Source organism: Artemia sp. Qi Xiang Cuo, chromosome 14 (genome assembly GCF_049724085.1).
Source record: "Artemia sp. Qi Xiang Cuo chromosome 14, ASM4972408v1, whole genome shotgun sequence".
Classification (NCBI taxonomy): Eukaryota; Metazoa; Arthropoda; class Branchiopoda; order Anostraca; family Artemiidae; genus Artemia; species Artemia sp. Qi Xiang Cuo.
In genome coordinates, this window is record NC_142807.1 from 37,448,048 (window position 1) to 37,469,632 (window position 21,585).

The window sequence follows — 21,585 nt, forward strand, 5'->3', positions numbered from 1 at the left end:
CTTTTATAATATCGACAAAACTTTTACAGTATGTCTTTTTTCCATTACCTTTTGCTTGTTCTTTTTTAACTGGTCATCTATAGGTAAATCGTAAGTTGACTTTTTTGTTTAAAGGCCATGAGTAAAGTGGCGGGCTCTAAATGTGCTTTGGGGGCTTCGCGTTCTTCAGTTATTTTATGTACTTATCTGCAATCGTCAAATTTGATACAAAACTTTAACTAATTGTGCTATAGACCAGGGAATGCTTGTCTCGTAAATTGTTAACGAAATAGAAAATGCGAAGCCGCAAGGTGGCTAACCTCACACCAACCTCTTTTATCAATAATGGCGATTCCACCGCGGTGCCAGCGCTGGATCCGCGATGAATTTAACAACACGCCAATTTTGTATTACACAGGAACTTCCGTTTGTTGAGGGCTGGCTTCCAAGGCAACTTGCACAACTGCTCGATTTACACTCACTAAAACACTAACAAAACCCATCAACAAATCTGCGTCACTAACGCTCCCGCAGCCTCCAGCCCGCCAGTGGACTACCGCCTTACTAAAATTATAGGGAATTAAATGGTGGCACCCCAACCTATTTAGAGGGGGGTGACCGCCGTGTTGTTTATCCACACAGATTACTCTAGAATGCCAAGCCCAGACTAATTAACGCAAACTAACATTCTGACGGCAGAGCCCACCAGGCTGCCAACCTACCGCTAAAATAATAGTTAATTCCCTTTGTTTTTCCCGTTAATGCAAGCAAAATAAAGAAAGAATACTTCAAATACTCAATGCTCAAATACTTCAAATCGTATGTACATTGCATCCAGCCGTAGGCGAGCTCTCGTAAAATTAATCTTTCGACAGTGAAAGTCAAAACATTAAAATGTATATTTCTAAAAAAAAAAAATTTAAGCAAAGGGCGCTATTACTTTTTGAAGCGTAGTGGTACTTTGCCCGGTGTCTTGCCGGGCTAGCACGGGCCTGCCGTGGCCATCAAACGTGAGAAAAGCAATCCGAGCAGGTGGAGCTAGGGGCATGAACAAAAACGTTTAAGGTAATGATCAACGAATGTGAAGCACAAAGAAATATGAGGTTAGAAGGCATGTAGCAAAAAGCCTAACGACGAATCACAAATGAACATGAATCACAAACAACCTTCAGTTAGAAGACAACCGAAATCGAGAATCACAACGAATCATAGCAAGATAACAAAAAATTTGTAAAAATCTTCGTTGCACATAAACTACAGTTACTATACATAAATATATATATATATATATATATATATATATATATATATATATATATATATATATATATATATATATATATATATATATATATATATATATATATATATATACCTGAATAAGGAGGAAAAGATGAGGGTTAAAATGTAGGAATTATAATCATTAAGAGTAATCATTAAGAATAGTGATGCCGCTATTTGTTTTATGCTGGATTTACTATTGTTGTCGTTTACTGTTTTCTTTTCTTTTATTAGAATACTGTTTTCTTTACTGTTTACTGTTTCCTCTTTCTTAAATTGTATCATTGTTCATTTTAACTTGGGGCCTCGTATAGAGCTATTGTAAAATCATAAAATACAAATCTTGAAAGAATGATAGCTTTAGCCAGTAAATGCATTCTTTTGTTTGCTTTACAGCTCTGAAGTCCTGAAATCTAAGATTTTGTACACCAGAAATTTTATATGTTTAAAAGGAATATTTTTAGTAAAAAAAAAAAAATCGAACAGTTTCTATTAAAAAGAAAGAAAGTTGGAATTACTCATCCCAAATTGATTCAGATTGAAATTTGATTTTCTTTTAACGTAGTTAAAATCAAATAGAAATAAGAAAAATATCACTCACCTTTCTCATATTGACGAATGGAATTATTCTCTCCGTTTTTTTCTTCCCCAAGGATGATCCTGATCGGAATCGTCTGTGGAAGTATCGAAAACATCTGTCATCTGTAGGTGTTGGCTGTCTATGCATGTTTTTATTCGACATGTGTGAAAGAGGTGTTCAGCTATCAAATCCATTCTATTCAATCTGGTCCAAGGAATCTGAGGCCAAAATAGCTGTAAGTGTTTTTCTGTTTCCAAGTGTAAACTAACTTGTAGAGTTATTCGGTTCTGACCATATATATATAATTTTTTTGACAATGGGAGCATCTGGGTTTGTAATGCGTGTATTCTCTTGAGTATTCTGTCAGAGATTACTTTTATTTGTGCATACTTTACGAATCAGAGACAAAATAAAATGTTAATCTTTTATCTTTTGATATTCGTTCAAAATAAAAGGATTCCTGTCATTAATTAAATGGCTGAATGATAATGGTAGCCTACTTGAATTATTGCCAAAATATTCGAAGTAATTAAGCAGTAGGAATTTTGTTTGTCTGAAAAGCGGTACGTTGCCATCAAAGCATCTTTTTAGCCTTCTGTCTAGTTGCTTTGTCTTGTCTCGAATTTATAGACGGAATTTAGGAAAAGTGATTACTTACCTAATAGTTGTTACGTTGATAGACTTCAAGATGAGAATTGTAGAGAAGCGTCGTAAGAATAGTTGGATGTGAAATTGGAGAATTTAGAATTTGATAATGTAGAAATTGAATTATATGATTTGTGGAAAATAGGTTTGTGAAATAGTAGAGTGTTTTAGCAAGGAAAGCTATGACAGCAGCTATGAATATTGACGAAGAAGCTTGTAGTTTGTTAGAAGACAGAAGAGTTTTATAATAGAAGGTATTGCATTACGAAAACAATAAGAAAGTAAAGGAAGTAAAGAGGACATTAAAGCATGAATTAACGAGACGTAAAACGGAGGTATCGGATAAAATTGCTGAGGACCTAGAAGATGAAGTGAGATGGGATGACGTATTTTAGATATAACATTGGCATGTTTAGCAATTGAGAGGAGGTTGTCAGTCAAGACTTGTCCCAGTTAAAGACAGGGAAGGGGTCTCAATGAGTAATAAACAGAATGCTAAGGAGATATGAATGAACATTTTATAATTGTGTTAAAATCGTAATAGGATTATAGGAAATAGTATAGAGAATTGTGAGATGATTCGGTAATTTACAAGAAAATTAAAATTTATTTAGCAAGGAGGATGTAAAGATGGTATTAAAAGATTGAAAAATAACAAGGCTGCAGGTACTGAAAGTACGGCAAATTAATTTTGAAATATGGCAACTATGAAGTTAGAGATAAGAATAACAGATACGATTAAATATTATTTTTAACAGGGGAGGTACGTAGGGATTGTAGAAAAAAAAAACTTTGCTTAAACTCCTTTATAAGGAAGTTGATAACAATATTATAGCAATTATAGAGTCGTTAACTTTATTTCGGTTGGAAGCAGAGATGATGCTGATAAAGTTTTAAGAAAAGAATCGACCAAACGTTCACTCTTAGATTAATAGTTGAGAAGTGTCCGGGTCATCAGATCTCTTCAGTTCTCAGTTGTATCTATTGTGAACAGGCATCTCATCCAGCTGATTGATAAGCTTTGATGAAGATCCGATCTTTGTACGTATACACGATGTACATTAAAGTTGATTTGTGCTATGTACGAGAAAATCTTTCTGTGGTTAAGGTAGGAAATAAAGTTAATAGTTGGTTCAATCTAGAATCAGAGGTTAAGCAGAGGTATATCCTATTCCTGTATATATGGTTACTTTAATGGACTATGTTCTAAGGAAGGCGGCAAAGGTTAAAGTGATATCAAATAGGAAGATAAAACTTTCTTTTAGCTTTGTTGATCATTTGAGCGTCCTAGATGGCTTTCACTCAAATCAGGTAATTTTAGGATTTAGAAACATCTAATTTCGAAAAATGAGGGGCTAATTCCGAATAGAAAAAAAAAGATAAAAAAATTTTCCTCAATTTGGAAGTAAGCAACGATTCAAAAAGGCTCTAAAGAAGGATCACTGAAAGGATCAAACCATAGTAATGTCTCAGGTGCTGATCGCACGATAAAAGCGTCTTTGAACTATGGGATTTTAAAGTTAGAGATAAGTTACTTAAAATTGTGATTTTTTTATAGGGGAAGTGCCTAGTAATTTTAAGAAAACTTTTATTAAACCCCTTTATAAGAAATGTTATAAGAGTGACTGTAGTAAAAAAGAGGCATTAGTTTGATTTCTATAGCGAGCAAATTACTTAGCACGAGGATACTTATTAGACTAAATGGTAAAGTTCAGATAAGTGTAGGTAGAGTTCAAAGAGAAGAAAAGTTTCATAATAAAAGGAAGAGAATCCGTTAACCACATTTTCGCCGTTAGATTTATAGTCTTGAAATGTTTGAATCATCAAACCTGCATCAGTTCTTGGATTTATAGATCTAGAACAGGCGTTTGATTCAGTATATAGAAAAACATTAGATGAGGTTCTTGTCCTCCAAATTAGCACGTTGTATTGCAAACAAAAGAAAATCGGAACAAAAATTACCTGATGTGATCTTGATTTTCCATTTTATAGCTCGGTCCTAGTATATGACCCCGTATTTTATCTCAAATAAAGTTAAAAGCTTTTACTGCCCTGTTTATTGTAAACAACGTATCTTCTCTTTCTTTTTTTTCCAAATATAGCAATGAGTCAATTAACCTCATAATCTAAATGTTCAGGTTTATCAAGAAAAGTCAATTTATTTAGCACGATTTTTTAGCACTTTATCTTTTCTTTCTTGTATATTTAGAGGGCGTTTCAGTATCAAATTCCATACTTTTCTGACTAGTCCTAACTTAACTGGGTTTATCTGTCGCGGATAAAATCATTTACCTGACTCTGTTCTTTAAAACGTTAACATCATTCAAATTTAGAACTGCTAATTTGGATAAGAGCCAATTAAAACCAACTTGGCCATCAGTCATCCTTGCTGGTCATCCTTTTTCTATGCTTGGGTTACGGTGGATAGGTAATTTTGGCATCTGGGAAGTAGGCAGTGCGATTTCTAATTCCCAAGCATACTTAAACGCACTTAGTAATTTCTTCCTTGTGTAATAGCTTGTTGTTTTGTTTTACAGCTGGCATTCGTCATTATTGCTGGTGTCTGTGCTGGTCTTTATTTTGTTTTCCTGTGCTACATGGTATTTCGCGTGTTCCGAAACATCGGCGCAAAGCGCAACGCTCTTCCGACCATGTCAATGGCTCGACGACTTTTTTATGAAGGCGTTATGTACAGATTCAAAGTGTTGATGTTGGCAACCATCGTTTGCTCTGGAATGACTATTGCAGGATTTATCCTTGGACAGGTATCATTGTAACTTATAACATTCAAGGTGACAGCCGTGAGTAAGCAGTGGGATAGACGGTGTTCAAAGTCATAAAATTGAACATCGCAAGTTTAGCTTTCTCTGTTAAGAGAAATTCTAAATGAAAGCTAAGCAAACCGAAACCTGGCGAGGTGCCAGTTCTCAAAGTTGAAATCTCTGTGATTGCATGATAATACAGAGGGTATCCCAAAATTATAAAATTAGAGATCACAGTTTTTTCTTATTATGTAGATGCTGGCTGCTGTACTTGAGAGAAATTATAAAATAAAGTTATACAAATTAAAGTTTGGTGAGGTACGGTCTCTCAAAGCAGAAAGACCTATGAGAACGGACTACATTTGAATATTGTTATGAATTATATTATTCATATAGGCATTAATAAGCATATAGGCATTAATATTGTCAATAATTCAAAAATTCATTCCATAGGCATTATGAATATCGCTGCAAGGATAATTTATTGAGAAACCTTATTCTTGGTAAATAAAGTACAATTTGAAAACTGGGGATGTTTCAAGGTACGATAACTTGAAATCCCTTTCTTTAAAAAAATCCTTTCATTTTGAAGCGAACTAAAAAAAGTTTTTTGTTTTGCTAAAACTTAAATCATTATTTTTATTCTAAAATTATGCAAAGCCTAGCTGCTCCTTTTTGTATTTGAACTTCAAAATTTTTTCATGTTTTATAATAATCGGAAAAGAAAAATCTTGGAACACAGTTAAATGGTGAATCATATATTATTTGTCTAGTTTTTCATAACCATCCTGTAATTGCCTTTTCTTTTCAACTGAGCCTTCTAAGTTTTTTTTTTTTTTTTTTTTTTTTGAGGGCTCAGAATAGTATTGACTGGAAAATGTGATAATAAACGAGTGTTTGTTGTAGCTCAAGAAAATCAAAAAAAGTATGGTGTTTCTAGAGAAAAAAGTTTATTAGTTAGTGGGAACAATTTAATTTAAGAAAAAAAGAATTTATTTAACGTACAAATGAAAATAATAAATTTTTGTGTATAATTTAGTCCTGTTTAAGGTAAATTTAATGTATGGAAGGCCGAATGACCGAGCACTTTATTTAAAAGGGCTCATGACCTGAGCTTCCGTTCGTAGCAAGCAGGAGTAGGTGATATGAAACTATATTGGTGAGGCCAAAGGCATGGGGTATTTTTGGACATGTTCAAAAAGTAGGAGCTCATGGTTTTTTCGAATCATTTATTTCCATTAAAGGAATATCCTATAGCTCTGATCTTTTGTGTTGTGACCCAAAGGAAAAGAACATAATGTTTTGGTGTCCTTATGACTTGGATTGGAAGATATGAGCGTATTTTCAGAATCAAGACGAATCGCTCAAGATGTATAAAACAAACTTTTTGAGCAGTGTAATGCTATGGATTGCGTTTGTCAAACAGTGCGTTTCTCTTTACTGTAGGTATCGGAAGGCAAATGGAAATGGGACGAAAATATAGAACTGGAATATACATCAGCCTTCTTTACCGGCGTCTACGGAATGTGCAATGTTTATATTGTTGCACTTCTTTGTTTATATGCGCCATCACACAAGAGGTGGCCCTCTGAATCTGGTATGTAGCCTTTCATGTACACAAAGCGTAAATATCTATAAAAGATCTAAAGCCGAACTGGCCAGCCATGACAGAAAAAACAAAGAAATGAATATAAAGACGACAAACGGGTCTATGGCCGGTAAATGAAAACAAAGAAAAACCACAAAAATTAAACGAATATTTCGCCCGTTTCTAAGAAGGTGTCTATAGCTTAGAAAAAAAGAAAAAAACTAAAACTAAAAAAATATATATATAAATAAAGTAGACTAACCTAAAATATATAATATGCAATTACTTAACATTTACAATTTCAAGCTACCTTCATCAAACCACAAACCACATTGACTTTTGTGGTTTGCTGAACATAGCTTCAAATTGTGAATGTTAAGTAATTGCATATTATATATTTTAGGTTAGTCTACTTTAGTTTTATATATATATTTTTTAACGCTGAAGACGCCTTCTTAAATACGGGCGAAATATTCGTTTGATTTTTTTTTTTTTTTTTCTTCGTTTCCGTTTACTGGCCATAGACCCGTTTGTTGTCTTTATATTCATTTCGTTGTGTTTTTTAAATATCTATAAGATTTTTTCTAGTAAATTATATTGCTAGTGACGTCAAATTTCTTTTTGGAAAGTGCTAATTTTTATTTCGAAATTCCAGTAATTGGTCCGATTTCAATTAAGTACTTGTTTATGCAGGTATAGCTCTATTTAAAGCGTAAATGCGTAACCATAAATTTAAAATCCAAAGGATGGTAAATCCAAAATTTTACTGGAGTTCTAGAAGTAAAAATCACTTTTAGAGCGGAAAAAGTCTGAAAAAAGTAAATAAATGCTTTTAATTTTGGCTTCAATCGAATTTTCTCAGTACAGGATAAAATTTGTTTTAATGTGTTGGAAAATGTAGAACAAACAATGCCTGTCAGCACTTCCTACTCCATGTGAATACTTGTTCAGTTTGGCTTTTCAGGAGCTTGTGTTGCTTATCGAAAAAAAAGTGCTCCCGTTGCATGGACCTGAGTCGGAGTAAAGATTGTAGAGATTTGTTTTTAGCTGTTGCAAAAGAAAAAAAAACATCGGTATATTTTTTTCGACTTTGAAAACAAAGTTGAAAAAGGAAGCGATGTTAATACTACTCTTGAAACTGAATTAATTGGCAAAAACATATCCGTATTTTTCTAAATAGACAAGGATAGATATCCTAAAGAAATTGTCCTATTTGCTTGGGAAAAGATTTGCTATAAAGTGACATGCTCTAGCGACCCTAGGACATTTTTATCACAGCGGTTTTAGAAGCAACAGTAAAATGTGAGTATTGACATGACGCCGTTGGTCAGCACATTAGAGGCCTGCTAAAAAAAATCGCAGCAACTGCATAAATTATAAACTGAAATTTGGCACTCTATAGAAAACAAATTAACCAGAAATCTTTTTTATTTTATTATTATTGAACAACGATCGTCTGCTTAACGTATACCTGTTAATTACCTTAAAAACTTTTCCCATAAAACAGTTTTTTCAAAGAAATGTAAAGAACTCCATTAAACCAAAAATGAGCAGAAATAAAGTGGAATAATCTACCATATAACTACCATAAATCTCCATCAATGAATAAGTGAAACCCAAAATGAACATGTATTAGAATAAATAACCGGTTCAAACTCGAAACGAGCAAAAATAACATGAGTAGGGCTGACATCCCCCAAGCGTTCTCAAGACCAGAACATAATTTGCACTTTACTTAATGAAAAAACATTTTAATGTTTTTAATTTTGTAACTGTAATAAAATGGAAATTATTAGGACTTTAAGGAATAAATATCAATATATATATTAAGCTGAGAATGCACGTTCATTTGTATTTTTCTTTTCTTTTCAGTAAAGTGTAAATCGTGTTTTGCTCTCGAGAAGGCATGGGGGTTGTCAGCCCTACTCGTGTTAATTTCTGTTCGATTTGAGTTGGACTCGGTTATTTATTGTAATTTATGTTCGTTTTGGGTTTCATTTATTTATTGATGGTGATTTGTGGAGTTCTATGTTTGGTAGATTATTCGATTTTATTTCTGCTCATTTTCGGTTTAATGGAGTTCTTTACTTTTCTTTGAAAAACTTTTTTGTGGAAAAGTTTGCCCCTTGGTAAAGTTGAATTACGGTTTTTTTTTTATTACCAAAAATGTACCATTTACTAACTTCCCACTTTGTTGCCCTGCGGGCAGCATCAAACACTTTATTTCCGTAAGACATTTCAGAATTCGTGCTTATGGAACGCACAATCCTCTCTAACGTAAACTACACTTGATTCACGTTGCCTAGGCAACGTGAAGTGTTGCAGGAGCACCACTCTTGTCATTGATCTGAGGAAGAGATTTTAAAATATTACATTGAATTTATAGCCAATTGAGTTTTATCCTTTTCAATCGTTTGCATTGTTACGGATCAAAATTCAACATATGATCTTATAAAACCTAATTAGCACTACAAATCTTTTCGTAACTTTCAGGAATGATATTATTGCAGCTACTATTTACTAGAATACTTAAGAAACCACTCCATTCTGACACAGTTTTATTTATAGTTGCTGCGTAACCGCACGTAGACAATTTTTTTTACCCTCAAATGAATCGGAACAAGAGAAATGTAGACAAATTTCTTATATTAACATAAAATGCATATCAAGAACGAATGATAGGTATACCGGCTAGGAAAAGGTACAAGCGCCTTGTCGACAAAGATGACCACGGTTCAACATCCGAACAGAATTTTTAAGCCTCTAAATTGTCTCTGACTTTTAATCCAAATTATTTCTTTGAGTGTTTACATTAAAATTAAAACTTATAACTCTTCGAAACCTTTAAAATGGTGTATCTGTTGGAAAATCTCATAATTTGCAATATAATCTTATCGAACCTAGTTGGTTTGATAACCTTAGCTAAAATTTACCTATTCAAAAAGCTGCCTTAACTATTTACACTCTTCGTGATTTATAACTTTAGATTGTAATGATCTCACTTCATATTGTAAGTTCAGACACTGAAAGAATGGGTCGCAGTCGGAATTTGTCTCTTTTTTTGAAGAAAATGAATCGAATAAACATAATAAAAATTATAACGGGAGCTATTGTAAACATCCAACCGTATTGGAACGTATCAATAGTACAAAGGCTACCTGCCTCTATGACACGCCCCATTCTAATTTCAAATATCTTGTAATTCTTAAGCCTCTAAATTGTTTCAAACTTTTAATTCAAATTCTTTCTTTGAGTGTATACATTAAAATTAGAGCTTTTGACTCCACGAAACCGTTTTGTTTTGTTTTTTTTTGGGGGGGGGGGAATAAAAAACGCATCACATGTCAACGCTACCCTTTTGTTGCCTGCCAGGTGACTGTTTTGCCAGTGGTTTTAAACTTATCATATGCCTGTAAAAAAGAAAATAATAAAAAAAATATATCTTTCTAGGTACAGATGGTTTCACAGGGGAAGAAATTGAATTTTCGCCATTACCAACAGAACCCAGCGAGTTGTCAACACTGACTGATCTAGTGAGAAAAACAGCTACTGATTAAATACTTGACTGCCATTTTATTTTTGATTTTTAGTGGCACATTTTTAAATGCGCACAGTACATTTTCTGTGCCCTCTTTTGGACTTTATCCATTTTAATTCATTTATCTGTGTTATCTGTTATATGACTTCCATTAGTTCCTCTACTCTGATTCGTATCCTCATCACACAAGTGAATTGGCAGCTATGTTTGTTTTATGAATGTGTCCGTCATCAAATTGATCTGATTTAGTTAATTTTGTATGTATTCGAATAAAAGTTTTTTTTTATACTGATATATTTTATTTTATGAAAAATTTCCATTAGTTAAAGATATTTGGGATCCAAAATGAAAGTAGGGAAAGTAACATATTCTTTTCTGGACATAAATTTTATTGTCTACACTTAAACCAACTTATCTTCAAACTGTAACTATTCAGAAAAGAGTGGGAAAGACATAGTCCTAAAAACATTTGATTATCGGTGTTTAGTTACACTCTTTCAAATTCGTGATGTTTTCTTTATAGTTCTTTAATTTTTACCGGAACGACCCAGTCTCAGGTTATTCATTCTGATTTTTCTTTTTCCTTGTCGTTTTGGCATTTTTTACCAGTTTTCCAGTTTTTGTTGTTTTTTTTATATTTTTTACTCCGAAGCCTGAATTCGGCCCATCGGGGCTTGTGATAGTGATTTTTTAAAATAAACATCTTATTTTTTATCTTCTAAAATTTACCTACAACTCATTATCAATTCTGTATTGCATGACTAAATTTAAGAAAAGAAGTGATCCTAAATCATTCTTGGATCAGTCAGTAATAACGATCAAAACTAAGCAGGCATCTCTTTTGTCTCTTTTCTTTTTTTTGTAGAGTTATTCGATTTCTAGAGAGCTCTTATAGGTGAGATAACAATTGTCTATAATAGTATAGTTTTTGAATAAAGGGGTAAAATTGAACCTATTACATTATTCCAAAATATAGATAATTCTATTTTCTTTTTTTAAATTTTGTATTCATCTTTTTTTTCTACGATGTTTTGTTTTATAAATGTATTTTTTCTAATTACAATATTAAATGAACAAGATTATATTTCTGAACACCAATATAGTTCTTGGAACTTTCATAAATACAATTGTTATATTTACCTCTTTCTTCTAGCTACCAATTTTAATTTATCTTATTTACAAGTCGCCAATGTTTATGTTAGCCTATTGTATGTCCAGATTTCGTACGCAAGTGCCTGTGCTCTGATAAGAGAGTATGGAATTTTGAACAATTATGTTTATGGTGAATGGATAATTATAGTGGAGAATAATTACGTTGGATAATTTGAAGAAATCATTCAGCAGTGACGTTGAGAGATAAGTCTGCTGATTTGTTCTTCATATTTATTTAAGCTTTGGAGGGAGAAAATCAAGAAGTTTTGGCACAGATTAACTCTAAGCTCACAAAATTAGATAGTATAGATTTCATTGCGGAAGATTTGAAAGTAATCCGTATAAACATTGATACCTTCCCCGCTGATATTGAAAGTAATGTGACGATTTCGGTGATTTTTATCGTGGAAATTAAATCTGATATGGATTGTATACGTAAGGATCCTGTGGAAGCATAGAAAATAATTCATCTTTTAGAAGCGGATTCAGAAAGAGTTGAATAAAGTGGTGCAGGATCCCCAGCTACGAATCCACTATCTTAAAGATGCATTCAGACTAGTCCTCTTGGGGGATGCGACCTGTGCTTGATAGGTTCGCCAACAGATTTTGCCTTGACTACGCATTGCGTTCTTCTCAGCTGTTGGAAGGAGTTGCCCTAGGCGTAGCACCAGATTACTCTAGGGAAGAGCTGGATGCGAGAACGGTGTTTTGTAAGAAGCTCGATCGATCAATATGGATGCATATTTATGAAGCACGGTTTTTTATGTTGGGGGGGGGGGGGGGTGTCGAATGTATGAGTTTAATGCAATTACCAGAAAAGTAAAAGAAAAGACTCAAAACAGGTTCACGGGTTATGATTTAGCTATGAGCGCCGAGAACGCGCTTTTATAGACTTTGAGTAAAGCATGGTTGCACGGTTTCCCCAAGACTGTCGTAACTGTATCTGAATGATATAGTAGAAACGTTTGAGCAAAACCAGGCTCCCTTGGTACAGCTTAGTCTGAAGCGGTTTGTTTTTCTATTGTTTGCTGATGACATTGTTGTGTTGGCTGATTCAGATAAAAAAAAAAAAAAAAAAAAAAAAAAAAAAACTGAAGCTTTTGGATGTTTTAGTGGTAATTCTACAAGAGAAAAATTTTGTACTTAAAGGAAGTAAATCAGTGGTTATGGTTTTTAGGAAATGTGATAAGGGATGAAAGAGACGTTTAGGCGTCAAAATTTACTTATCTTTATTTAGGCTAATAAAGGATAGTAAGTGGGGTAAGCACATAGAATTATTTGAAAATAATGGGAATAGGGTAACAGGAATGGTTCCAAGTAGTTCCTTCGGGTCAGTAGGTCTCGGAGATATAAGTTACAGAAACTTGTGTTTGAGTCTAAGATTAGGTCTGTAATGGAGTATGGAGCAGAAGTTTGGGGTTTCAATTGGGGCGGTAGGCTAGAAAGATTAGCCTACAATCGAAGTATTATAGAAAGATTGCTAGGTTTAAGTGAGAGGATTAACAGCTTAGTTATTAAAGGTGGATTGTGAAATTTGTCTTTAAGAAGTAGAAGGCCAGTAAAACTGGTTAAGTATTGGGAAAGAGGGGTAAGCATTGGTGGAGTCTCTGCTAACCGGAAAAAGATGTGCGTGGATTGGGCAGATTAAGACAATTTTGGATTCGTGTGGAATGTCTGATGAATGGAATGGGGGTAATGGTAGAGAAGTAGAAGAGGTGTCTGAATAGGCACATTTAGTTTTAGTTGATAAGGAAATTCAGAACTTGGTGTGCCAGATCAAAAAGTCTGACTCTTGGTTTGTATTCTAAGGTAAAAGAGACATGAGGTAAGGTGTATTTCTGAGCTGGGTTGTCTTGGGATGATACAAAATGGGTAATTTTATGCCACTCGGGAGAGAAGAAGATATTTGGGAAGGGCGGTCCTTAAGACTAGTCCTTGCAAATGTCTGATGCGCGGAAAGTGGGAGGGAAATTTGTTGCATATACTGGGGGGGTTTTCCTATGGTAGCAAATTGAATTGACGCTGTTTGACAATAGGGGGCCCGGGACTCGATTCCACTGCCGCGTGGTTGGGCGACAGGTTTGCTACTTGTTCCTGTAAAAAGACCCCAGCTACTGAAACGTCGATTCGACCCAATATGCACCAGCAATGGTTGTTTGGGCTTTATCCTTATCTTTCCTGAGGCTGTACAGTAAGGGAGTGAACTTTATACTGCATAAAAAATTTAATGTGATAAAATCAGAATATGTCAAAGGTAATTTAATTTTTTATCTGTCTTCTCAAAGTCAACGATAATAGAACACACATCAGGATTCTTATGCATAAGAGAAAGTTGTATATATTTTGTGGGAAGGTTTCAAAGAGGTTGGACGTAAAACCTACATCCAGTGCTCGATGTTAATATAAATTATGTTGAGCTTTTTTCATCACCTAAATTTGACTAAGATCTTTTTATCACGGTTATTTGTGTATTAAAAAAAATAAAACGGCAAAGATGTACTTAAAAAATCACAGTTTTTAATGGGAGTAAAGAGCGAATTTAAAACTTAAAATGAACAGAAATTATTGCTTTGTAGCACATGTAACGTATACCTATAAAACACGCTCAAATATACAAACCCAAGATATTTCCCTATATTTGTAGAATCTTGAAAAACTAGTGTTTATTGAAAGCACGAACCCTAAGCAAAAAGAAAATAACTGAACGTTGTTTTAGGAGCATGAAAACACTAAAGTAGCCAGCAGAAAATAAACTCATAAGACTCGAAAATGATATTGACCCTCGCCATGATATTGATGACTTTTAGTATATATTTTAAATTATCAAAAAACTGAATCTTCGCAACTGAAGTCATTAAGACCATATGAAAATTACACTTATTTATACGGCAACTCATTGTTCTCACCAGCCGTACTTACAATAGTCATTTATATAAATTTTTAACTGTGGAATGCAATTTGTATTACCCGAAACTAAGAATTAATAAACTATGGTATATACTCTTGAAATCGTGTTATTTCTTCCTATAGTACCGATATTTTCAAGTTGTAATGCGAATTTCTTAGTTAAGTCTATAATTTTAACATTAACCACATACTTTAACTTCAGATTTTATCTATACAATTATAACCTACAACTCGTACCCAATTAGACAGATTTCAAATCACACAATACATCTAAAATATTTTTTTCCACTATAAAGGACGTCCCAAAGCGTTTTGTGGTTCTACTCTGCAAAAATTTTATGTTATTTGGTATTTGAGTAAAGTGCTGGTTTTTCAAAATTCTACAATGTAGGGAAATGTTATGATTTGTTTTACCTATGTTAGTTTTACTAGATATACGTGAACAGTTGTTTTCCATGAAAACAACTGTTTTTCCAAGTTATTTATCAAGGGCGGCTTTTTGATGGATGTGTTTTTTTCAGTCAACTGCCTTCCAGAGAACTTACGCTAGGCCTTTAACAGGGGCAGTAATGGAGGTATTATCAAAAAAAAAATAAGGGTTCTGAGATGTCATAGACGTGGTGAACCAGGACAGAGTCAGAACTCTAGGGCCTCAAGCGTAACTTCATGGCTTTTTTAATTGAAAATTCACGTTCTGATAACCTCTCAAGTATTGGTGGGTCTTTTAATATAGGGATAAGCGTAAGAATTTTTCGTTCCTTTATGTCTAGGCAATATTCATGTATAACAAATTCAGTTCCACTCTTATAGGCTATTTCTGATGCAAAAACGGATTTTTTGGCACTTTTTTTGTATAGAATTTATTTAGACCTCTGCTTTGTACAAATTTCCTTATGAAACACCGTCTCAGGTCTAGGTTTGTGGGTGGCCTTAGTTGTGTGTGGGACTTATTTCTGTGAAAGACCACACTACCTTTCCATGACGATGAATAAAGTTTCAAATAGGGATAAATCCTTTTACTAAACAGTGAAAAAACAATAAGAAAATATTGTTATATCGATCACATATACAGTGACCGTCATCAGCAGATATACTATCATCAGCAGAGTATATCTGCTGATGACGGTCACTGTCTATGTGATTGAAATATCCAGTATGTTTGAACCGTTATTTATTGTGTGGGACCGTAGAGAGATATTGCTTGAAACTTTCTTACCAGGTCTTCAGTTTATTTTAGAACTAGAAGATAATCGTAAGCTGCCATTTCTGGATTATTTTTTTTTCCAAGTAGTCTCTCAGCTTTGAGTTTTCCATTTGTAGAAAACCTGCAAACCACGATAGGTATTTGCATTTTTGAAAAAACGTCTTTCTTTAGCAAAAGTCAAAATTCCCCATTTCTGTAGGTAGGAGCTTGAAACTTCTGCAGTAGGATTCTCTGATATACTGAATCTGATGCTGTGATTTTCATTAAAATCTCTTGACTTTTTGGGAGTGTTTGTCCCTTTTAAAAAAACAGGCCGAGTTTCTGAGGCTTGTTTCTTTTGATGGGTAACATTAAACTTAATTAATTTTATATATCTGGAATCACCATAAAAAGCCAATTTTTTTTAATATATCTATTGCTATCAACATTCTGTTTTTTAGCGTGTCGGTCGCTATTGAGCCGAGTCGCTCATTGCTAGTTTGCTATAAGAAGAGTTAGATTACATTTCTATGCTACATCGTTAGTTCCTATGCTTGTCTTTTTTTATTTCATCATAGGCAGCGCAATCATGCTGCCTAAGTAAAGAACGATGTTGGCACAATGTTTTTTTTTTTTTTTTTGTTGGGGTTTTGGTCTTAGACCAGGACACTTCGTATCGAAGGAGTTGTCGTAGAAACTTCGAAAAGGGCTCATTCGATTGGAAATATTAGTGGCTTGTGCCCTTTTTAATAGTAGAAAGTGATTGGAAGGCAACTAAGACCCCTTCCATGCCCACCATTTCCCCAAACATATCCAATCAAAACTTTGAGATAGCCATTTTGTTCAACGTAGTTGATTTTAAAATAGAAATTATGTTTTTGAGGAGGACACTTTCTCACAGCCCTCAGGGCGAGGATTGTAAATTATGCCCTTGGAGCATATAAGATTTTTATAGAAAGCGTTGTCGTAGAACTTCAAAAAAGGCTTATTCAATTGGAAATTCAAAGGGCTAGTGCCCTTTTTAATAGTCGAAAGTGATTAGATGGTAACTAACCCTCCTCTTACGCCCACCTTTTCCCCAAACAAATCTAATCAAAATTTTGAGATAACCATTTTGTTCAACGTAGTTGAAAGTTCTGAAAATTAGGTCTTTGAGGTTGTCAACCCCCCCCCCCACAGCCATCAGGGCAAGGGTTATCAGTTATACCCTGGGGGCATATAAGGTTTTGATAGAAAGCTTTGTCGTGGAAACTTCAAAAAGGGGCTCATTCGATTGGAAATTGAAATGGCTAGTGCCGTTTTAAAGGGTTGGAAGTGACTGGAAGGCAACTAACACCCCTTCCACGCCCACCATTTATCCAAAGACGTCCAATCAAAATTTGAAGATAGCCATTTTGTTCAACGTAGTTGAAAGTTCTGGAAATTAGGTCTTTGATGATGATAACCCCTTCAGAGCCCTTAGGGCAAGGGTTATAAGTTATACCCTGGAGGCATATAAGGTTTTTTATTGAATGCTCTGTCATAGAAACTTGAAAAAGGGCACATTGTATTGGAAATTCAAAGGGCTGGTGCCCTTTTTAATAGTCGAAAGTGATTGGAAGGCAACTAACCCCCCTCTCAGGTTCACCTTTTCCCCAAACATATACAATCAAAATTTTAGATAGCTATTTTGTTGTATTTTGTAGTTGAAAGTTTTGCAAATTAGGTCCTTAAGGATGACAACCACCCCCCCCCCCACAGCCCTCAGGGCAAGGGTTGTTAGGTTTGCCCTGGGGGCATGTAAGGTTTTTATAGAAATCATTGTTGTAGAAACTTCAAAAAGGGCTAATTCCATTGGAAATTGAAATGGCTAGTGGCCTTTTTAATAGTTGTAAGTGATTGGAGGGCAACTAAGTCCCCTCTCACGCCCAACATTTCCCAAAACATATACAATCAAAATTTTGAGATAGCCATTTTTTTCAACGTAGTTGAAAGTTCTGGAAATTATGTCTTTGAGGAAGACAACCCCCCACATACCTCTGGGCAAGGGTTGTAAGTTATGCCCTGGGGGCATATGAGGTTTTATAGATAGAGTTGTCGTAAAACTTCAAAAAGGGCTCATTCGATTGAAAATTGAAAGGGCTAATGCCTTTTTTAATAGTTGAAAGTAATTGGAGGGCAACTAACCCCCCTCTCACGCCCACCTTTTTCACAAACATATCCAATAAAAATTTTGAGATATTCATTGCGTTCGACGTAGTTAAAAGTTCTGGAAATTAGGTATTTTAGGATGACAACCCCCTCAGAACCCTCAGGGCAAGGGTTTTAAGTTATACCCTGTGGGCATATAAGGTTTTTATAGAAAGTGTTGTCGTAGGAACTTCATAAAGGGTTCATTTGATTGGAAATTGAAAGGGCTAGTGCCGGAAAAGGCTAGTGCCGGAAATTGAAAGGGCTAGTGCCTTATTATGCCGGAAAGGCATAATAAATGCCTTTTTTAATAGTTGAAAGTAATTGGAGGGCAACTAACCCCCCTCTCACGCCCACCATTTCCCCAAACATATCCAATAAAAATTTTGAGATATTCATTGCGTTCGACGTAGTTAAAAGTTCTGGAAATTAGGTATTTAAGGATGACAACTCTCTCAGAACCCTCAGGGCAAGGGGTTTAAGTTATACCCTTGAGGCATATAAGGTTCTTATAGAGAGTGTTGTCGTAGAAACTTCATAAAGGGCCAATTTGATTGGAAATTGAAAGAGCTAGTGCCCTTATTAATAGTCGGAAGTGATTGGGGAGCAACTAACTTCCCTCTCATGCCTACCATTTTCCCCAAACACATTCAATTAAAATTTTTAGATAACGAGTTTGTTCAACGTAGTTGAAAGCTCTGGAAATTATGATTTTGAGGATGACAAACCCCTCAGGGTTAGGGTTGTAAGTTATACCCTGGGACCTATAAGGTTTTTATATAAAGCGTTATCATAGAGACTTCAAAAAAGACTCAGTCGATTGGAAATTGAAAGGGCTAGTGCCCTTTTTAATATTCGAAACTGATTGAAGGGCAACTAGCCCTTCTCTCAAGCTCACCATTTCCCCAAACACATCCAATCAAAATTTTGAGATAGCTATTTTGTTCAACGTAGTTGAAAGTTCTGGAAATTAGGTCTTTCAGGATGACACTCCCCCCAGAGCCCTCAGGGCTAGGGTTGTAAGTTATGCCCTGGGGGCATATAAGGTTTCTTAAAGAAAATGTTGTCGTAAAAACTTCAGAAAAGGCTCATTTAACTGGAAATTGAAAGGGTTACTGCCGTTTTTAACAGTTTTGTCGGCCCCCCCCCCCCCACACACACACTCCTCAGGGCAAGGGCTATAAGTTATGCCCTGGGGGCATATAAGGATTTTCTAGAGCATTGTAGTAGAAGCTTCGAAAACTTCGAAGGGCTAGTGCCCTTTTTAATAGTCAAAAGTGATTGGAGGAAAAAAAACACCCCTCCCATGCCCACCATTTCTCCAAAAACATCCAATAAAAATTTTGAGATAGCCATTTTGTTCAATGTAGTTGAAAATTTAGCAAATTGTGTCTTTGAGGATGACACTCCCCCCACAGCCCTCAGCGCAAGCATTGTATGTTATACTCTGGGGGTATATAAGGTTTTATAAAAAGCGTTGTCGTAGAAACTTCAAAAAGGACTCATTCGATTGGAAATTGAAAGCGCTAGTGTGTGGTAAAGTGGATTTTAATGGTTGTTGGGGTCAATTTATGGTTCTTGCCTTTATTTCTCCCTTTTTAGGGGAGATAAACTATGACTCTAAGGTAATTAAACTTGGTAGCGTGCCTTAGGCTGTGATCTGACTAATGAGGCGTACCAGCTGGGAATATTTGAGGGACTAAATGTAGATTGTAGAGGGGTTGGGTATAATACAATACTTTTATTCAGTTAACATACACAGTACAAGGTTTATTAATATATATATATCTATTCCGCTATGACTGGTGGTTCCAGGGAGACAACAAGTATCAGAAATCTACAATAAGATATAATACAATAAGATACTTAGACACTTACAATAATCGGACAATATTCCAAGGTATTTCTGATATCAACGGACCAAAGGTCAGTCCGGCATAAGATTAGTATCAGGCATCCCCTTCCCATAAAATGTATCTTTTATACATTTCCTCAACCACACCTTATCGGGACCCACTGACGCACATAGCTAGGAAGTGGTAGTTTCTCAATTTCCTGTTAAGCATACACCTGCCAGGATATGTTCGTTATCTTAATAAAAAGTGGTATTTCTAAAGTTATGTATTTGCGTCTTAATATTTTACTAAATTTCAAATTGACTTAATTGGAAAGCGTCACAACAATACTCCCTATTTTAAGAAGATATGCCCTCAACTCTCAATATTTTACTTTTAAAACAACTTAATTTTGTACACAGTTCTTATACTGCCATCTTTGGGTCATTCTGTGCATATACCCTCAATGGGTTTCTTTAGGGTCATGTTTATGGCCAAATATATGCCATGTCCTTTATTCCAAGGATATCAATTTTCTTGGGAATTTATCCTTGTTTCTCTTCTTTTTTTTCTCTCCCTTTTTTGTCTTTTAAGATTGTAAAATTCTCTTTTCACCCTCATCCTTATATGCATCTTCTGTTTTAGTTTGACCTACTGTAGCTTAAGCATTATATTAGTGTTTTTTTTTGCTTACATTTGATTTAAAGTTATATTAGAAACTTTACTAATTATTTGAGTTTAAATTTAATTCCCTTTAATAATTGAATTTATCTGGGGGATGTGTTTGATTTGCCGTTTATTTTCCGGGGTTATAAATGCCTTGGATTAATTATACATGACAATTTTTTTTTTAATTTTCATATATTATGTTTACCCTGGTTTTAAGTTATACCCTGGGGGCATATAAGGTTCTTATAGAAACTGTTGTCGTAGAAACTTCAAAAAGGGCTCATTTGATTGGAAATTGAAAGGGCTAGTGCCCTTATTAATAGTCGGAAGTGAATGGAGATCAACTAACTTCCCTCTCACTCCCACCATTTCCCCAAACACATTCAATCAAGGTTTTTAGATAGCCATTTTGTTCAACGTAGTTGAAAGTTCTGGAATTTATAATTTTGAGGATGACAAACCCCTCAGGGCAAGGGTTGTAAGTTATACCCTGGGACATATAAGGTTTTTATAGAAAGCGTTATCATAGAGACTTCAAAAAATACTCAGTCAATTGGAAATTGACAGGGCTAGTGCCCTTTTTAATAGTCGAAAGTGATTGGAGGGCAACTAGCCCCCCTCGCAAGCTCACCATTTCCCCAAATACATCCAATCAAAATTTTGAGATAGCCATTTTCTTTAAGGTAGATGAAAGTGTTTGAAAATCGGGTCTTTGAGGATGACACTCCCCAGAGAGCCCTCAGCGCTAGGGTTGTAAATTATGCCTTGGGGGCATATAAGGTTTTTTAAAGGAAATATTGTCGTAGAAACTTCAGGAAAGGCTCATTTAGTTGGAAATTGAAAGGGCTACTGCCGTTTTAACAGTCTTGTCCCCCCCAAACACACACACCTCAAGGCAAGGGTTGTAAGTTATGCCCTGGGGGCATATAAGGATTTTTCAATTTTTTTGGTCTTTAAGACTGTAAAATTCTCTTTTCACCCTCATCCTTATATCCATCTTCTTTTTTGTTTGACCTACAGTAGCTTAAGCATTATATTAGTGTTTTTTTGTTTTGCTTACATTTGATTTAAAATTGTATTAGAAACTTCATTAATTATTTGAGTTTAAATTTAATTCCCATTAATAATTTAATTTGTCTGGGGGATGTGTTTGATTTGCCGTTTATTTTCCGGGGTTAAAAATGCCTTGGATTAATTATACATGACAATTTTTTTTTTAATTTTCATATATTTTTCCTCCACAAAGCATTTTCACATTCTTTCAATAATATAAAGCCATTTAGGCTACGTTGCACAT

The 21,585-nt window shown here is 34.7% G+C and overlaps 1 protein-coding gene and 1 pseudogene across 2 annotated transcripts in view; both read left to right on the forward strand.

Annotated features, from left to right (window-relative positions):
• The window catches only part of wls (Wnt ligand secretion mediator), an 81,958-nt gene extending 71,293 nt beyond the window's left edge, over nt 1-10,665 (forward strand). The window contains exons 10-13 of the mRNA XM_089100594.1: nt 1,914-2,075; nt 5,023-5,250; nt 6,694-6,844; nt 10,286-10,665. Coding sequence (XP_088956720.1) covers nt 1,914-2,075; nt 5,023-5,250; nt 6,694-6,844; nt 10,286-10,392 — 648 coding nt within the window. The 3' untranslated portion in view covers nt 10,393-10,665. The remainder of the gene's footprint in view (nt 1-1,913; nt 2,076-5,022; nt 5,251-6,693; nt 6,845-10,285) is intronic.
• A 2,530-nt stretch (nt 10,666-13,195) lies between these two features.
• LOC148944426 (pre-mRNA splicing factor cwf19l1 pseudogene) overlaps nt 13,196-21,585 on the forward strand; it is a 56,995-nt pseudogene continuing 48,605 nt past the window's right edge. Inside the window, exon 1 of the transcript XR_016142822.1 lies at nt 13,196-13,240. The product of XR_016142822.1 is annotated as a pre-mRNA splicing factor cwf19l1 pseudogene (transcript). The remainder of the gene's footprint in view (nt 13,241-21,585) is intronic.